The 18,872-nt window shown below is 36.8% G+C and overlaps 2 protein-coding genes across 6 annotated transcripts in view; both read right to left on the reverse strand.

Annotated features, from left to right (window-relative positions):
* LOC107700881 (solute carrier family 45 member 3-like) overlaps positions 1 to 15,692 on the reverse strand; it is a 23,847-nt gene extending 8,155 nt beyond the window's left edge. For 2 of the 3 annotated variants that reach the window (XM_016502725.1, XM_016502717.1), the window contains exons 1-2: positions 15,337 to 15,692; positions 795 to 1,136 (exon numbers count right to left, since the gene is read on the reverse strand). In XM_016502725.1, coding sequence (XP_016358211.1) covers positions 795 to 942 — 148 coding nt within the window. In that variant the 5' untranslated portion in view covers positions 943 to 1,136; positions 15,337 to 15,692. Of the gene's footprint in view, positions 1 to 794; positions 1,137 to 13,210; positions 13,231 to 15,336 lie in introns of those variants that run through there. The other variant, XM_016502733.1, reaches the window with a different exon arrangement.
* Positions 15,693 to 17,151: 1,459 nt separating this feature from the next.
* Positions 17,152 to 18,872, reverse strand: part of LOC107700900 (protein C12orf4 homolog) — an 11,493-nt gene continuing 9,772 nt past the window's right edge. For all 3 annotated transcript variants that reach the window (XM_016502752.1, XM_016502762.1, XM_016502743.1), the window contains exon 14: positions 17,152 to 18,230. In XM_016502752.1, coding sequence (XP_016358238.1) covers positions 18,138 to 18,230 — 93 coding nt within the window. In that variant the 3' untranslated portion in view covers positions 17,152 to 18,137. The remainder of the gene's footprint in view (positions 18,231 to 18,872) is intronic.

Here is an 18,872-nt window from a genome sequence, read left to right on the forward strand (position 1 = left end):
AAATTAATATTTTTAATTAATATATTACATGAACTACCATTCAAAATGTTTTTAACTCTTTTGAAAGAAGTTTCTTCACCAAGGCTGCATCAAAATACAGTATTGTAAAATATTATTACAATTTAATATCAGTTTCCTATTTTAATATATTAATGTAATTTCTTCCTGTGATGCAAAACTGAATACTCAGCAGTTTCACCTTATCAAGTTTAATTTAATACTAATGTCTACAAGTTTTCCATAATACTTTGTCTACCAGTTTTTCAAAGGAATAATAAGGAAAACAATAATAATAAGGAAAATAATTCCCTAGAAGTAAAATTTTTGAAAATGCTTCTCAAAACTCCTAACACAATTAGCAGGACATAGGGGGTGAGAAATGGAAAAAAAAAGTGCACATTTAAATAAGAGATAACAGTCGACTGCACAAGCCCACAATATTAGAAAGAGGCTTCCAGCTTTAAGGTAGCCCATGATGACTATATTTTCTGATGAAATTCCAGAGGAAAGTCCCATAGAATTTTAACAGGATGCAGTAAAACTATACAAGCTTCCACACAGCTGCTGACCCTCGAGCATCCGGCCTCTTCCTGCAGTCCAGTGCTTTCCAATTAGCACCTGATTACCACCTGGATGGGGCAGCGAGTGATTTAGCCAGTAATTATGATAATGGCCCCCATTATAGGATCAACTCCTTAGTGGGAAACAACCTTGACTTGCTGTTTACAGCACAGCCCTTAATTAACCAATCATAAACCCTGGTTCGACATTCCAAGGTTAGGCTGAAACCTTACCTAAAACCATCGTCATGTACTGTTCCTCCACGCCAGCCTCCAGCAACAGAGGGGGCACGTAGGTGATCCCAGCCGCCACGCAGATCTCCAGGCCACATGTCAGCGAGTTGAGCAGGACCAGACGCCACTGAGACCTCCATCCAGTCATATTTACACAGGAAGGTTTCACCTTTCTCCCGTGTGTCGGTGAGAAAACTACTCACTCTTCCAGAAGATGGCGAAAGGCGCAGGGTCGGGTGCCCAGGGATGAGGTGGGCGTGTGGGGTGTGGGAGAGCAGAGATTCGGACTCTCAGTGGGCTCAAATGAACTAGGGGATCCATTGCGTCTTCAGCATTCTTGATCTGAAAGGAAAAGACAAAAGGTATGCATGATCTGTTTTTGTGATGGACACTATGAAACACATTCCTGCAGATGTTGTTCTCTCTGACCCGCTGGCCACACTAAGGTCACCCTGTCTGACGGCCCGCATTCCCCTCACTCTCTATCATTAGCTTGTTCACTCAGAGCTGATTTGACTGGGCCTCCTCACTGCAGTTGCCACCTCTAATTAGCAGCCTTTGTTCATGAAAAGCAATATTAATGAGTCTGATTTTTACCGCTTCCAGTGGAGAACCGTACATTGAGAGTATTACTCTGTGGCTGCTTTTCATTCACCGGGGGAGATTATGCAATTATGAATTTTTTATGTCTAATAGCAGGGTTTGTTTTCTTCAGCAGGTCATTCGTGCTTATTCTGGAGCATTCCAGTGGGAACAGTTTTAAACAATGATGGCTGTTGACTTAAAGTCTAGGAGTCTGAATTGAAGTTTAAAAGTATTTAAACTAAAGCCGTTTATTAGAAAACAAATAAGTTCACAGTGGTATCCATGCTGAGACACATGGATTCAGGTTCAAATCCACCCAGCTAAATATTCAGCTAAAACACTGAAACGAAAACTAATCTAGTGCTTGAGATATGCTTATTTCCAAACATTAGCATGGCAAAATCCATTTACATTCTAAATGTAAAAAAAAAGCAATTTGTGTGAAAATACAAAATAAGACAATCAGTTATTGGGAAAAAAAAATTTCCACCACATAAGAAAAAAAAACATGCTTTGGTAAATCATACTTATGACATAAAAAGTCAAAATGATGACACGGTAAGTCATACATAAAAAGTAAAAAAAAAAACGTCATCATTTTGGCTTTTTATCTCACAACTGTTAATTTTTACTTTTTATGTTATAGTTTTGACTTTTATATGACAATTATGACATCATTTTGACTTTTAAGTCATAATTTAAATTTTTTATCTCATAATTATGACTTTGTCTTTTTTTATTTTCATTTTATTTCATATTTTCGACTTTGTCATAATTATAAAAGCATAATTCTAATTAACAACGCATGATTTTTTTTTTCCTGTGGCAGAAATTGGCTTCCATACAAAACAGTCTCTCTCTAAATGCACAATCATTAATAAGGCAGCACTAACTAAATTATATATATAATATTTTTTATGTAAATTTTTTAGATTTGATTAATTATTTATTTATTTATTTATTATTATTATTATTATTATTATTAAGAAACCAAAGGTAACTAAAGTGTTAAGAGAGACGTTTTTGTCGATTTTTGAGGTTGGATGCTAAGTAGAAAAAAAATGTGAAGGAGGTTGGCCACAAGTTTATTAAAAGTATTTTTCATATTATATTCATCAACTTGTCTTTATTGTTAGTTAGCACATGCACAGCCTCTTAAAAAATATAAAACTGAACAGTACATTAATTGATTCATTAATCACCCGAATAGTGAATAAATCCTTCTAATTAGATTAGCTGATTATCAAAATAACCATTAGTTGCAACTGTTTATTTTATGCCAAGCTGTTCATGTCTATCATCAGATCTGCTAGCCTCCACCAGTGACTTCATCCACAACCCGGCGTTCTTCTCCATACATGTGCAAACAAAGCATCTCATATGAAATACAACACCAACGCACTCCCTCTCTGAATATCATTTCCTCCCACAACTCTCCTGGGCACGACATGTCAATCAGGTGAAGGACGTCTTCTCTCAGAATGACACGAAACTTCCAACAACACAAGACACGCTGAAGCTTTTTACATTCGGACCTTGCAGAGAGAGGCTATTTGCTTTTTAAATGCAAAAAATTTTTGCTAGAACTTGAATGATAGGCAAAGCACACCAGAAAATATCACTAAAAAACAGATTTCAACAAGAACAGATCATATTCGATCACTTACTTCACTCTAAGCACTTCAGGTAACTTGATTTGCTACAGAGCTGCTCTCGATAATGTTTAAAGTGCTGAAACTCTCTCTCGATTAAATCAAGCTCTTCTTGAGCTCAGATATTAATTCACGAGTGACGGCGAGTTCTGCGTCTCTGGTTCTCTGGCACTGACTGCCACCCTGCCATCTGATTATGAGACGTGTGAGAACACTCAGAGCAGCCGCCACCTTTCAGGAGGATGAAAAACAACCAGGTGCTAAATTCATATTTGGTGTTACATTCCTCCGTCTATGTGGGCCATCTGCTCAACGTTGGCAGATAGAAAGCATTTCTATCTGAAATAATCTATAAGAAACTTTGGAGAAATTATTCAAATCTACAAGTTCATTTTGTATATAGGGCTTCATTAAAAAAGTTTTTAAATAGGGCTATAATCAAGAGACCAAAACAAACCCAAAAATATAACAAAGACTTAATTAGCATTCTGTATTTCAGTGTATTATGCATAGGGGACTTATTTTAAGTATTTAAATAAATAAGGAAAATATGTTTAATCTAAATCTAGAGGAGTCTAAACATCTTACACCACCAAAAAGTGCACATTTTTGCATTAAAGGCTGAAGATTGTGCGAATTTGTGAAATATCTAATAATGATCTCATCATATGGTCCATTATTGGATGGTCAATGAAAAACAAGCACAATACTTTAGCACAAAGCATATGCCAAAATGGGGCTCCACAGACGCAACCATTTCACACCAATTACTTCAGTCCTAAAAGAAGCCCTTCAGGGGTCTATCCCAGTCCATCTCTGTAGGACCTCCACCCTGCTGTCCCAATGCCTAGACAACCCCCCACCCCATGCTTTTCACCCGTCTCATGACAACTTCCCCCTATCCAGAACTAGCCTTCAAGGTCATATTCTTATTGATGACTAGAATGACTAGAATTCTACAACTATTACAAAAGAGAAGCACATTAATGCGTGTTTTTCCTGAATCGTAGTTAATAGACTTTTCTAATGGAGATGTGTTGAAGTATCTCACCATCTCCTATACTTCTGATATGGTTTGTTTTTAGTTAGTTATCAACAGCATTTGTGGCACAATTAAGCATTATTTAATTATTTAAGTGTGATGCTGTTTTTTTTTTTTTTTACAACTATTCAATATAAAGTTTAATATTAAGTAACTTATATTTTAGTTACAATTTTGCTGGTTATTTTGTTATTTCTGCCATTTTTGTCTCCAAGCACTGCAAAGTACAGGTAGCAATGTTTCAACTCCTAAATGAATGAGTGTTTCTGAATTAATCAGTTGAGTGATTTAATAACTCACTCATAAAGATGTCACGTTTTATTCCTGAATGAGTAAGTGTTTTTGAATGAATTGGTTGATAGTAGGGCTGCACGATAAATCGCATGCGATATTTAACGCGCATTTTGTCAGTAAAGCCGGTTCTGTAATCAGCCGTAAATCTCCATCACGTGCGGGCTTTCACATGGAGAAGCATTTACTACACAGAGCCGTTGTTCACTGACAAGCTGTGCAAAACCACGATCATATTTTGCGCATGTTTTGCGCAGCTTGTCAGTGAACAACGGCTCTGTGTAGTAAATCTACTACATTTACTATCTGTAAATTTACCGCTGATTACAGAACGGCTTTACTGACAAGATGCGCGTTAAATATCGCATGCGATTTATCGTGCAGCCCTAGTTGATAGTAATATTCAATGACTTACTAAAAAAAGACACTTGTCGCCACCTACTGGTGAACTGTAACCTGCAGAAAGAGTCAAAAATCCTTCACAAATAGTACACAGACTGACAATCTGTCTGGAACATGCAAACATAGTCAAGCAGAGTGATACTAACAGTGAAAAGTCAATTGCCTCGTAAGACAAATCAACAAACAGGAAGTTAATATTACGTAACTTAAATTTTAGGCACAATATTGTGCTATTTTGTTTATTTTGAAATTATGACTCTAAGCAATGCACAATTGCTGTGTTTTGTTCCTAATTGAGTGTTTTTGAACAAATCAGTTGAGTTGATTCAGTGACTCACTCATTAAGATATCATTTGTTTCATTCCTAGTTGAGTCAGTGTTTTTTAACAAAACAGTTGAACAAATCAATGGCTCACTCAAAAAGACTAGTCACTCATTACTGTTAAAATGCTTTAGAAGTTATCTAGTGTAACATTGTGACTCGCCTTTCATGAGTAAAGTTAAATCCAATCATTCAACTTCAATGACCATGTAAAGCCATTAAACCAGATCACATTTACATGAATACCATGGATACCAGAAACAGACATGACATAACTATCCGCAAATGACAGTTTATTTGAAGCAAATTCCACAGCAATTATGTTGGTAATGCATAACTAGATATACATTTATTTAAAGTATTCTCAGCTCAAAAAGGATGATTTATGGACATTTCTTCTTTTAAAAAAAATGAGGGACGAGTCTAGATGCTTCTTTGGTAAACAACATTAGGCTACGCCACAGCACATTATTTTTAAGCAATGCAAACTAAGGTTAGCATGAAGGATTGTGTTACTCAAGTTAATTTCAGACCCTTGTTACCAAGGGTAGAATTTGACATAATGAAAACTGACAATTCAAGGAGATGTGTCACTCACGAGGCATTAAAAGTGTTATCATGCCAGCGGTATCATGGTTCAGAGACACAGGGGAAGCTGGAAGTTATAAGCAGAGCTACCGTATAGAATTTAGCAGCATGTTTGACGTGCCTTAAATTATGTGTCAAATGAAAGCCACATGTGTTTGCTTTAAACCTGGCATGCCTTTACTGTGACATGAATCACGCTAAGCAAAGGCACTGGGTAATTCAGCCAGCACAATGGCCCCGCTTTTACATCTTCAAACCATTCCCTCATGTCAACGGATCACTGAAATGCACAGGGTTTTTTTTTTCCGTAAACATGCTCTAACCACCTGATCTGAAAAGGTTTTAGCATTGCATACCAGGTTAAGGATCCTTTGACACCACCATTGCTCGTCTCACACACCACAATCCCAGACCTATTCACAACCGCAACCCCCTCTGCCCCCGCAGATAATCTTTAATGGCTCTGAAGGGCATTATTACCATACAAAACAGGCTTTGTGAACATTGAGCCAATGTTAGTAACTTGATATACTGAAGAATCAAGCCCTTTCAGTTAAGCTTTTATCAAGTCTTAGAAACACCCTTAACAACAGCCCGAGTGTCTGAGCTTAAAGCCGAGGAGAGCATTTCTCCAGAGTGACATCAGAACCACAAGCAACAGTGGACGTCCAACCAAAAACCTCAGATGATGTTCAACATGGTTTGGCTGAAAGTGAGATGAGATCGAGGCGACACTGGAGCTCTAATCCCACAATTTAACATTCCACTTAGACAAGCTATTTAGCAGTCAACTCAAAATCTCAGACTTGTCTTAGACTCCAAAATGATTCTGGTCTTGATTTTAGGGAAGGTCTCGGCATAATTCTTCTCTTAACTGAGATCGCATGACAATGGCATGACCTGGGTGCATTAATCTTATCCTAGCATCCGCTAGCGTGACCCCTGACCTCAGCACTTGGGCCCGATCATATGATAAACCTTCCCTCAAAGACACGTAACAGTTTGACATTTTGTTCTCATGTTGTTTAAGGAAAATCACCTGGATTAATAGAATATTAGAGCAATGTAACTGCTGAATAATAGTACAATTTTAAGTTAAAATGTTAAGTTTAATATGGTACAGAAATAAATTGCAAATTAATTACTCAAAAGTGACCTGTTGACACTGTAATGGTACAGATATTTGCTGGTGATATAATCAATTATCATTGTGAATATACATACACACACGTGTATATATATATATTTATTTATTTATTTTATTTATGCATTTAGCAGACGCTTTTATCCAAAGCGACATACAGTGCATTCAGGCTATACATTTTTTACCAGTATGTGTGTTCCCTGGGAATCGAACCCATGACCTTTTGCGCTGCTAACGCAATGCTCTACCACTGAGCCACAGGAGCACATATATATATATATACAGTATATATATGTATGTATATATACATATATATATGTGTGTGTGTGTGTGTGTGTGTGTGTGTGTGTGTGTGTGTGTGTGTGTGTGTGATTTTTCTTGTTACTTTAGCATTGTAGCAAAATCATTCCATGATTATTTTTAAATAGATTTTACTGTACTTTACTTCATGCATACAGCATTTTGAATCCGCTGAAACCATGGTTCTTCTGACTGAATGAAATCACCATTTCAGTCCATTTTAGAATGAACACATAATTATCAAGATATAAATAATATCGTCAAAGGGTTGCAATTTTGAAAACAATGCATTGCAAAAGCAAGAGGTTGTCTATACTGAACTGCAAGATCCTACACTTTCTCACCCAATGGTATCAGGTTCAGGTGCAGACACACAATCTGCCGAGGCAGTTCACACTCAGGCTTTATGCAGCTCCCGGGAGAGGAGCGCTCAGTTATCTGATAGACACTGGATACAGAAAGACACTTATCAGGTCAAAAGAGAGAGGAATGTGGGCTGCCAATGATCTGAGAGACACAATAAAGCAAGCTCTGATCCTCTCTATGGAGTGCTATGAAATTATCGGAAAGTTCTGGAAAGGATACACTGCAAATCAGCTATATGATTCATATAATTTTGTATATTTTAAATTTGAGACATATGTCTGTGTGTGTGCACAAAATATAATATGTATATATTCATACACACATCTTATTTTATTTATTACTTATTTTTTTGTTTTATTTTACAAAAATAAATGAAGAGGAAAATGTATAAATATGTCAAGCATTGCAGGTTTTATCATCATTCATGGCCTTTGCAAATACCAAACATTGGAATTCTTCTCAAAGTAGCTAAAGCATGACTTAAATTTCATACTTGAAATTTCAAAGTAGCCAGATTACACACATACACACACATTTCTCTCACAGCATGCACAATTTGCTTTGAGGCAATATCAGGATGGAAGAAAGAAAGTGTTAAACAAAAAAAAGGAAATCTTACCAAATACATTCAATAGTACACCCCGTTCATGTCATTAACTCCTGCTACCTTTAATTTCATTCTCACCCTTATTCTCCCATTATAACACTCTTACTTATTTGCCCCGACCTGTGTGATGGAAAATCCCTTGTATGGGGCAGAAATCCTTCTCTTAAGACACCAAAATCCTGTCACCTCCGGCCCCAAACAACACTAAGCGTGGCCCCCAGCAGAGCAGCCCAACACTGATATGAAACAAAGAACGGATTCATATCAGTTCCACCTCAGGACTGTATTCTCTCCATACCCTCCTCTTGTCCAGCCCACCCACCAACCCCCTGATCCATCTCATTTCCCTAGCTAAAAAAACCCTGCAATAATGGCCCAGATCAGGTTAAACTGAGCATAAGGACAGGCCTTTCTATACCTCTCAACCCCAAGGGCAAAATCTTCAACAACCATCCCCAACACCAAAACCTAACCTGCACACTAATGCACTTTGAACATGTTAGCCTAATTTAACTGTTTTTGTCCATACAGTGGGAAGGCATTCTTCAGAGAAGAAGGAGAGTCATACAGGTTTGGAAATGACACCGTATTCATTTTTGTGTGAATTATCCCTTTAAGATAAGATGCATGACTCAATGTAGATACAACGAACAGGTACAGTTATTGCGCTAGTGTACAAATACAAAACATAACTAAAATGTCACCAGTATCGTTAATCAAGGGTAATTGATTATTTACACAATAACCTTTAAGCATGGCTGTGATAGAGATTGTGTGTGGTACATTTTTGGCTGAGTGCTAACGCTCCTCCCTATTGGTCTTTATTGTGATGACTAAGTTTACTGCCATCTATCTTTGGTTCATTAAATAGTGATTATGTTAGCACAAGATATGATGACATTTTCTGAGAAGACTACACACACTCCCAGTTACTGAGAAAAACAGCCCTTGGGGCTGTTTAGGACTATGAATCAGTCGATCTGTTGGGTATTATGTATGACTAAAATAATTAAGGAAAAAATACTGCTGGTCAGCCATTATCGCCAAACAAAAAAACCTAATAATCACCCTTGTATCACCCTGAAGGGGTTATTTCATAGTTGCTTATATAAATAAATAAACATGAAAGGATGAAAGAATTAATATTTGAGTTACAATATTTTACATTTTCCTGGTTATTACATGGCTGCTTACTAACTAACTAAAACAGACAGATAGATAGTTTTGGAATCAGAGAACCGGCTCACTAAAGACATTCGTTTGGAAATCAGTATACTGGTTGCAGTGTATGTTTCTTGATTTGATAAAAAGAACCGTATTACTAGATTAATTCATTCTGGAACAGTCCACACTGTTTGCGCTGTATGTGTTTTGATTCACTAAAAAGACCCGGCTCACCAAAGTCATTCTTTTGGAAATCAGAGTACACTGGTTGCGATGTATGTTTTTTGATTCACTAAATGAACTGGCTCATAAGAGTCAATTGTTTGGCAGTCTGACTACAGGAAGCTGCAATTGACGAATCAAAATAAATATTCCAGAGAGTCACGTAAGCGCGGTCAGTAGTCAGTACCTCTATAATTTAAAGATCCATGTGAGTCATGTAAGGATACACATTTACCAGATTAATCACAGTAAAACGGGTACTATTGAGCAGAAAAAAACACCTCTCAAGACACATCAAAGGCCCCTTCAAGATACTGTAGACAGTAGCCTATCAAAGTTCATTGCTCATTCGATTTCAAAAGTAATTCATATAATCAGAAAATCCCAAAATTAGAAGGGGAAAATTTCAGTAGGGAATGGAGCAAATGGTGCCACAGTAGCAGGCGCAGCCTCGCAGCCATTCCCGGGTGGAAAATTCCATCACACAGGAGACGCAATTTGGAAATTACAATCATTCAGGAGCTCTTTCTATGTTTATGTGCCCATCCATAACCAGGGATTGACTTTTTACTGTCTGCACTTCTTAAAACTCACCTGGTCTATTCTTGTAGATGTTAATGTCATGGTTTTGGAAACAGTTGAACTCACAGTGCAAATTTCTTTTCAAGCAGAAATTTCAGATGAAAAGGCACTGGAATATAACTTGGGTGTAGATGTGTACAGTCAAAAAGACACACATAAGGCGCTCAAACACTGAATCAACGAAACGTGGAGACGCTCCACCAAAAAACATTTATGGCACAATAGCCAAGCTGAAATGATCATCAAAGCACATGGCCATACTGACTTAAATCACAATTGATCCTTTCAAAGATTTCAGTGCGTCTCAGATATCAAAGGTCCTCTTCTATCCTTTTCATTACATGAAAGAGACCTTCTCCCCCAACCCATATTTCTCACTGTCGCTCAGACACCGAGTTACTTGAAAGGACAGTAAATCACAAACTTCCATTTCATCCCCTTCGTAACTAGGGGGTTTCCTGGCATATACAGAATCTGTTTATTCAACCGATGCATCAGTGTTTATATATGAGGCTTTTCTCCCACCCTTCGGTCAATGTGGCTTTTCTCTACCAACATCTGGCCTTATCACCATGGGAAAATGACTTGAGACTAGTCTCATTTATCCTGTCCTCAGGGCCCCATGTACACCATTCTGATTTTGACCTGATACTCTGCATAAAAGTATTTCTTGCTATTAGAAAAATAGCTTAGCTTTGGGGCCTCCACTGCAGACATTAAATTTGTGGATGCTTTTTTGCGACCCGTAATGAGGCCTTCATGAAAACACACTGAGAAAAGGTTCTAAATTGAATTATGCACAAAATGGACATTTAAGATGCAAAACATCTTGCAGTCACGTTGCAGATGAGTGGCAGAGGCATATTAAACAGTTCTAACTTACAAACAAATCCTTAAATGTAGCTTTTAAAAGCCCCAGGAAAGCATTCATGATGATAGGTTTGCAAACCTTGACTCATTTTTCTTCATAACCAAAGTCATAAACAGTTGAGACAATGGAAAGACCTAGATTGCATTGCCTAAGAATATCAGTCAGTCTTGTTCAGGGTTCAAAAATAAGGATTTCGAGTCGAGCCACAAAAAAAAATATTATAATAATTTATAATAAATGTGTTTTACAATAAATGCATTTTTGGAAAAAAAAGTATTGTAATTTAGGATTAATTATTATTAATTTATGTATACAAATGCACACAACTGTTCAAAAGTTTAAGGTCACTAAGACTTTTTTTAAATAAATTAATACTATTATTCAACAAGGATGCATAAATCGATTAAAATGACAGAAAAGTTTCTATTTAAAAATAAGTGCTGTTCTTTTGAGCATTCTATTCATCAAAGAATCCTAAAAATAAATCACGATTTCCACAAAAGTATTAAGCATCACAACTGTTTTTAACATTGATAATAAGAAGAAATATTACAATATTTGTAATAATAATTCACTCACCTTTGCTGAAAAACAATGTAAAACATCACTATCATCTCCAAGGCGATTTGTTCAAGGACATACAAAAAAGTAGTCGTAGTTTCTTGTCAGTTGTTCTGACTAGTCTATACCAAACAGCATCTTTTCAAAGGATGCCAAAAATATCCTATCTACAAGGCTGCAACTCCCCAGTTCTTTGTAATAAAAGTTATTTGAGTCCACGTACGCAGAGGCAGAAAACAAACAGTTGGTAGAGCGACGTTGAAACAGTGTTCCCACATTCTGTGTCAGTATTCAGTGGCTTTCATCACTATTGTCATCTTGCCATCATGTTATTCTACAAGTGGGAGGGTGACATGACTGAAAAAAGCTAAATATGAATGAATCCGAATGAATGTCCTTCAAATCATTCTTGCTTTTTTACACAATATGGGTCATATGAGGTTTGACGGCAATCTTAGGACGATGGGCAAATAAAACCATTTGAACCGCAATGCCTCAGGCATGCAATACAAAGTGTTTCATCACAAAATCTGCATTCACCATCAGTCTTGAAGTCCTAAGAATACACCACATCAATCAGAGTTTATATTTCATTTTCTAACATGAGCAGACATCAGCTTAGCCTGGCCTTCGCTGGCAGCTCCGATTATTTACTGAAATCCAGTCCAGCAAACATTAAAGGAATGAACAACTTGAAAGGAATAAACTGAGCCAAGAGTATGGAAGGTGACTTTCCAAAACTGGTTGGCGGCCATCCGAATCCTGCAAACTTGGCCCTTTGGTGTAGACGTGGAGACATCATTCACCTTTAGCCAGCTGGCAATAGCTCTGTATTACAGGTTAGTGGTGTAAACTCTGACCTTGAGGCAAGTGTAGGATTTCTGGAATGCATTTGTGTCTTTTAATGACAATTTGAGCTCCACCAAAATAGTTTATAAAACTAGTTGAGTTACAAGGCGAGTTACAGCAGCCTAATTAGCTAAATTCCAGAAGTCAACTGCTTCTCATCTGTTGAGATAATATAGGGCAACTGGAACAGGGTGACTGGAATACTGACTGGATATACTGAGGACAGCTAAATATGCAAAAGGACCAACAAATAATCTTGTTTCTGAAGCAGTCCATTTGGCCATGAGTTTCAGGCAAAAAAACAACAGCAATAACAGCTTTGCATAATAATAATAATTATTATTATTATTTATCTGCACATATATAATGCAGTATATTATTATTACAGTCTATTTGGCAATGAGTTCCAGACAAAAAATATTAATATTTTATTAATATAATCTTTTTTCTTGCACTCATTTAGCTTGCAAAACTTTGCATTGTGTTATTATGTTATATAAATATAATATCTAAACATATATAATGTAAAATAAAACAAAGACAAATTATTATTATTAATAATACTACTGCTAAAGTTTATTTGGCCATGATTTTTAGACAAAATTTTAAATAAAATATTTTAAAAAATCTTAAGTCTTTTAGATTCAAAACAACTTTTCATAATAATAATAATTATTATTATAAATTATTACATATAATGTATCTGCACATATAATTTAAAATAACTGAATAAATAATAATAGTTATTGTTGTTGTTATTATTATTATTATGCAATGTAGTAAAATGTAAAAATGACTCAAATAAATTGGAGCATCACCACTGAACTTTCAACCAAAATGTGTTCTCTATATATCTACTATAACTCACCATCTTGCATGGTGGTAAAGATGCTTCAGTCTATACAGTCTGGAGGGCTGAAAGAGGCGCACGTGTAATTAAGAAAACAAAACGCCTTGACTGGCTTAAGAGGCTCTGCAGGTTGCGTGATCTGATCTGCTGTTGAGTATTAGGTGAGCTAAGTACAGCTGGTCTGGCAAGGGAATTTCGGGTGAGGAACATTTCTCAAGGAAGTAGCAGATTAGCCCTGTTAGTGCTGGATCTCAAGCTCTATAGCATCTTTATGCTCAGCTTAACTTAATGAAAAAAAAAACTTACTTATTAAATTATGTTTGTGTATCTGGTATAAAAGAAACAGTGGCAACCACACTCTCCCACAGAGAAATTAGCTTTCAAATGTGTCATTTTCTGTTTATTAAATAGTTTCAGGCGAACAATGTCAAGAGAGACTGCTATAAATAAATACTTGTCTAGACTCCCCATAAATATTGTCTAGCTGTCAGCAGTGACTCATAATAACTGTGCTGGTGGATGGAAAATATGACCAAATATAACCACCTTTGCAGCTTCAGTTAATTCCGATTTGTATGAACATCTGAACTTGACATGATAACATGTAACATACAACATGTTCGTTTATTATCTTGCATTTGGTACCAGCAGACATTCACTGAAACAGCTGCTGTCTCACAAAACCTTTTTTGAACAATAGGTGCTGACTAATCAAACTGATTCAATAAACAATTAAATGATTCTTTGACATTATTATAGTATATTGTGGTATATTACATGCTTCAGATCGTTCCAATAAACCCAAATGTACAGGCTGCTGTTTATTACATTTGTAAATTACGATTACAATAAAGAGTTGTTAACCTGAATCAACCTGAATGAGTCGAAAATATTCGAAAAAGACGGTTCTTGGTTCGTTGAGTCGGCGAGTTGTGTATAACGCGTTTGAAAGACAGTTATTGGTTCAATGAGTCAGTGTTGTTCAGACCGATTTTAGGAGCTTATTCAATTAAAAGGTGAGGCTCCAGAAGAGATTCGTACATCGAACGCTCTTAAAGGGTTAGTTCACCCAAAAATGAAAATTAGCCCATAAATTGCTCACCCTCAAGTCATCCTAGGTGTATATGACTGCCCGGAACTGCTTCCGTTTACAACAGTGAGCGCGAGCTACATTAATGTGATTATTACGTTTTGAATATGGATATTTTTTTACAAAAACGCATCGATTCGCTACAGAAAGCCTTTGTTCACCCCCCGGAGCCGTGTGAGACACTTTTTTTTATGGATGGGCGCTTTTTATTTAACTTGTTTTGGACTGAAGCATGCAACACCCTCTGAGTGCCATGAAACAGCTTGAAAGATCAAAGACAATTTTTAATATAACTCCCGACTGGATTCATCTGAAAGAAGAAAGTCATATACACCTAGGATGACTTGAGGGTGAGTAATTTATGGGCTAATTTTCATTTTTGGGTGAACTAACCCTTTAATGCGCCCCGAAATCTGCCTATGACGCCCAAAAATGCTGTCTAGGCAGGCAGCTCGCCAAGTTTTGAGACACAGCCAAAACATGAGGCAGAGACTAAACAAAGTATCAAAATACTTAAGTATTTACCTCCACCACAGCCATGTGTCAAAACAGAGGGGGTTACACCAAACGTTTACAGCTTTAGAAATACTTCAGTTGGAAAAAAATATTCGATACTAATTGTTAAACAGTCGATGCCACCCTGGCACTTGGCACCCCATATAAATATAATGGAAAGGCAGAGTAGGCTACAAGAAGTTTGTGAGTTTAAATGAGTCAAGATTAAAAAAAAAACTTCCCAATAAGAAAACCAGTTGTCGGTTTCTATCGTGGACATCACTGATAAATACAGGATAAATTAAACGCCATACAAGCAACGCTAGTCTGTGTGTTTGTATAACGGTACAAACATGTTTGCTGTTCTCCTCTCCAGTGATTTTATGCGGCGCGAGCGTATCATGCAGGAAGCGGAAGTTATTTTGATTCAATGAACAAGTTTCCTGCGTTTATCACTCATTCGGAAACCTCTCTCGGCTCGACCACGCGAATGACACCAAGTAAAGCTCCTATATATGATATAATCACTTATACAGAGACGAGAACAGGCTGCTCTTACCTTCCAGACGCGGCTCTCGTGTGTCCGCTCGCTTCCACGGATGCGCCGCTGTTTCCCAACTTTGTGGGAAGGACTCAGTGACGTGCTGGAATTATCCTGGAAAAAAGGCACGAATCACTGCACGGACCAGGGAGATGTAGCGGATGGGTTAAATCCTCCCGTTGAGCTCAGGTCAACCACCAAAGAAGAGAACCAAAGAACCATCAAAAGATTGCACGGAATTTCACTCTCTTCTTCGTTTTTAGAGCCGGTTCCATATTTTACTTTAGGCACAGGGACCGTTTTCATCCAAGTACCTGAATTTGCAAGAATTTCTAATTTTACTTATTTGTATCACGACAATGGCGTTTTTATTACATGAATAAATATACTAAAACGCTCATTATATAACAGTACAATATAATAAATAGCCTATAACCAACAGCCTGAGATACCATCTTTAACTAGATTAGGCTCAGCAGGGTTATTATTCTAAAATAGGCTTTCTCATTGAGTATCTATCTATCAGTCCATCAATCCATCCATCTATCAAGAGTGCTAAGTAGTAGCCTGATTACTGATTACTTGTAATCTGGATTACTTAATCAGATTCCAAAAATTAAGTACTTAGATTATATTACATTTTAAAATACTCGAAACCAGACTACAGTAACTTTTTTATTGATTACATAATTACATATTCAGACAAGCGCAATAAATTATTATTAAATTAAAACCTTGATGTAATGTTTCAGGCACTTCGTGTTGTTAATAACAACATATTTTCTTTCTCTTTGTATTTTTATCTCAATATGGTACAAGATTATCTTCTTTAAATCAATGTGATAAACAAGTTAGGTCAAAAGTATTCTTTCTATCTATGCCCTAGCAGCCAGCTAGAACACTGTAGTTACAAGGAAGCTACATTTAGATAAGAATATTTTTTGTTGTGCTGTCTTCGTGTTGGTCTCTGAGAGGAAGAGCTGTTACTGCAGACATACTTAACAGAACAGTCCGTGCCACTGTCAGATCCCATGAGAATGTCTAGGCCCGGCTTATATTGCTGTTCAAATGACACATCGCATTTATTAAATTGAATGTCAGCTTTTTTTTGACAACTTAATCACCAGGAGAATAAACTTTCCAATTATTGTTTCTACCCTTCTGTGTATCGACAACACATGTAGACAGTGTGCAGACGATAAACTCTAATTAAAACAAACGCATCTTACACTCATCACACAAACAGGAGAGGGCAGTCAATCGGGGAGGGTGTTCAATGTTTCAGCCTGGCTGAATAAACAGTGCTCTGTCAGGCACAGTTGTTGGATGGTAAGGGCTCAGATGTCTATAGAGCAGGGCTGTGACGTTAAAACAGCAACCGAAGAGGGGGAAGGGGTTGTGCTAGAGGGGCCCGGTGCTGAGCCTGCACCTATGTCCCCTACCCCAGGCAGAGGTAACCAGAGACCAGATACCAAGAATGTGAGACATTTGGTGACACATTTCCTTAGCACAAACTCAAAGTTGAGCGCCAATGACAGCGAGACTGCAGGGCCATTAGGGACTGATCGAGTTTACTTTGCAACGGACAGCAGCACAGTCTAGAACTTCTGGTGCCCTTTTGTAACCTGTGTGATCAGGTATGATCCACTCAAAAATACATACACCATATTAAATGAATATATTTGTACTGACAGTTATTAAAGAAACCATACAGGCCAAAAATGTATGTATGTATATGTGTGAATATATATATATATATATAATGAGGCAGCTGACCTGCAGTGAACTAAATTCATTTTTATCAATTCATTATCAAAAAGGAAAATTCTGAGTTAATTTGATAAAGTGTACTGTATTTAAAAAACATTTTGCAATGAACATGTAATTAGCATGTCAGTAGTATCGGACAAAAGGCTAATATAGATGCAAATCCTTTAACCCTCAGATTAGCCCTACTTTGCTACTTCGTGTGCTAATATCCTCATTAGGAGGAATCCAACAAAACACTTAACAGACAGTAGTTAATATGCAGATTTTCTTTGTAAAGGCTTTAAAAAAAATAAATAATACAAAACTGGACATAATTTTCCTAATAGCCTGATCAATATTACATAGGCATATTTTAAGAAGCCTATTTAAAAATATAAATTAGGTAAATTGGTTAGAATTACCTTTAAAAAAAAAAATAACACAAACAGATGATACAGTTTTCAAATGCCCCACTTTCCAAAGATTACACAGTTCAAATATAACTGCACACATGCCAGGGGTTACAACTGGCACCTAATACACAAACACATGGTAAATCACTTAGAATGCTTGGAAGGTTGGGTTCATTTGACATTTGGAATCAGCAGCTTTGGTTACCTTGCACTACATGTAAATGCTACCGAATACAGTGCCATCTGGTGTTTGTGAAGGGAAACGATGACACAAGGGCCAAAGGTGATTGACTGCAATGCAGCACAAACACACAGCTTGTCTTGGCATTACCTGTTTCCCATGCAGCATTAGGTAAACAGCACTCACAGTATGACAAGAGCTAAAACTCTGAACACTTCCTTCTCATATTTAATGCGTTTTTTGATGTGGAATGTACAAATTTGCGAATTCCAGTGAAAATTCATGACTGAAATAATCAGGACATGGTGCTAAGCCTTCTGTGACAAGCTTGTGTTGATGATAACATGACAGTGCATATCAAAACAGCTTACGGTTTGTACTTCTCTGAAAATTAAGAACTTAAAGTGACAAGATGTCCTCCATATTGTCAGCTGAGGTGTAACACAAGGGCTGATGCGTCCGTTTGTCTGGCTTGTTTAGCATTTTGATGTTAGCGTGAGCGTCGAGGAGACTCTGAAGATCTGAGGCAGCATGTTGCTCAGCTGGTAGAACATCTCCTCTGAGATACTCTGATGATAAAAGAAAATCAGAAAGACAGATTGATGCAACATTCTTAAACTGCTAAACAATTTCACTGTTAGTAAATAAAACAAATCAAGCGATATATGCTATCATTCATAGTAAAGACTTTTACATTGTCAAACGAAAAATCTCAGTTCTTTTTAACTTTCTATTCATCGAAGAGTCCTGACAAAATAAATCATTGTTTCTACTAAGATATTAAGCAACACAACTGTTTTCAACACACATAATAATAATAAATGTTTCTTGAGCATCAAATCAGTATATTAGAATGATTTCTGAAGGATCATGTGACACTGAAGACTAGAGTAATGGCTGCTGAAAATTCAGCGTTGCCATCACAGGAATCACTTCACATTTTGAAAAATATTAAAATAGAAAATGGTCATTTTAAACTGCAATGATATTTCCACAATATTACTGTAACCAAAACTTTTGAACAGTAGTGTATATATACACAGTGTAAGTATTCAGTGTGTGCAACATCTAGACAAGAGTTTAAGGGAGTTATTTTAAAAGGTGCTAAAGAGTAAAACGAGCAGCTGTGAATGTGAAGAGTCCCCTGAGCCTATAAGCATGTGTCAAACGATGGACACTATTGTTTGACAATACAAATATATATATATATA

The sequence above is a fragment of the Sinocyclocheilus anshuiensis genome, unplaced genomic scaffold, assembly GCF_001515605.1.
Source record: "Sinocyclocheilus anshuiensis isolate Anshui unplaced genomic scaffold, SAMN03320099.WGS_v1.1 scaffold1423, whole genome shotgun sequence".
NCBI lineage: Eukaryota > Metazoa > Chordata > Actinopteri > Cypriniformes > Cyprinidae > Sinocyclocheilus > Sinocyclocheilus anshuiensis.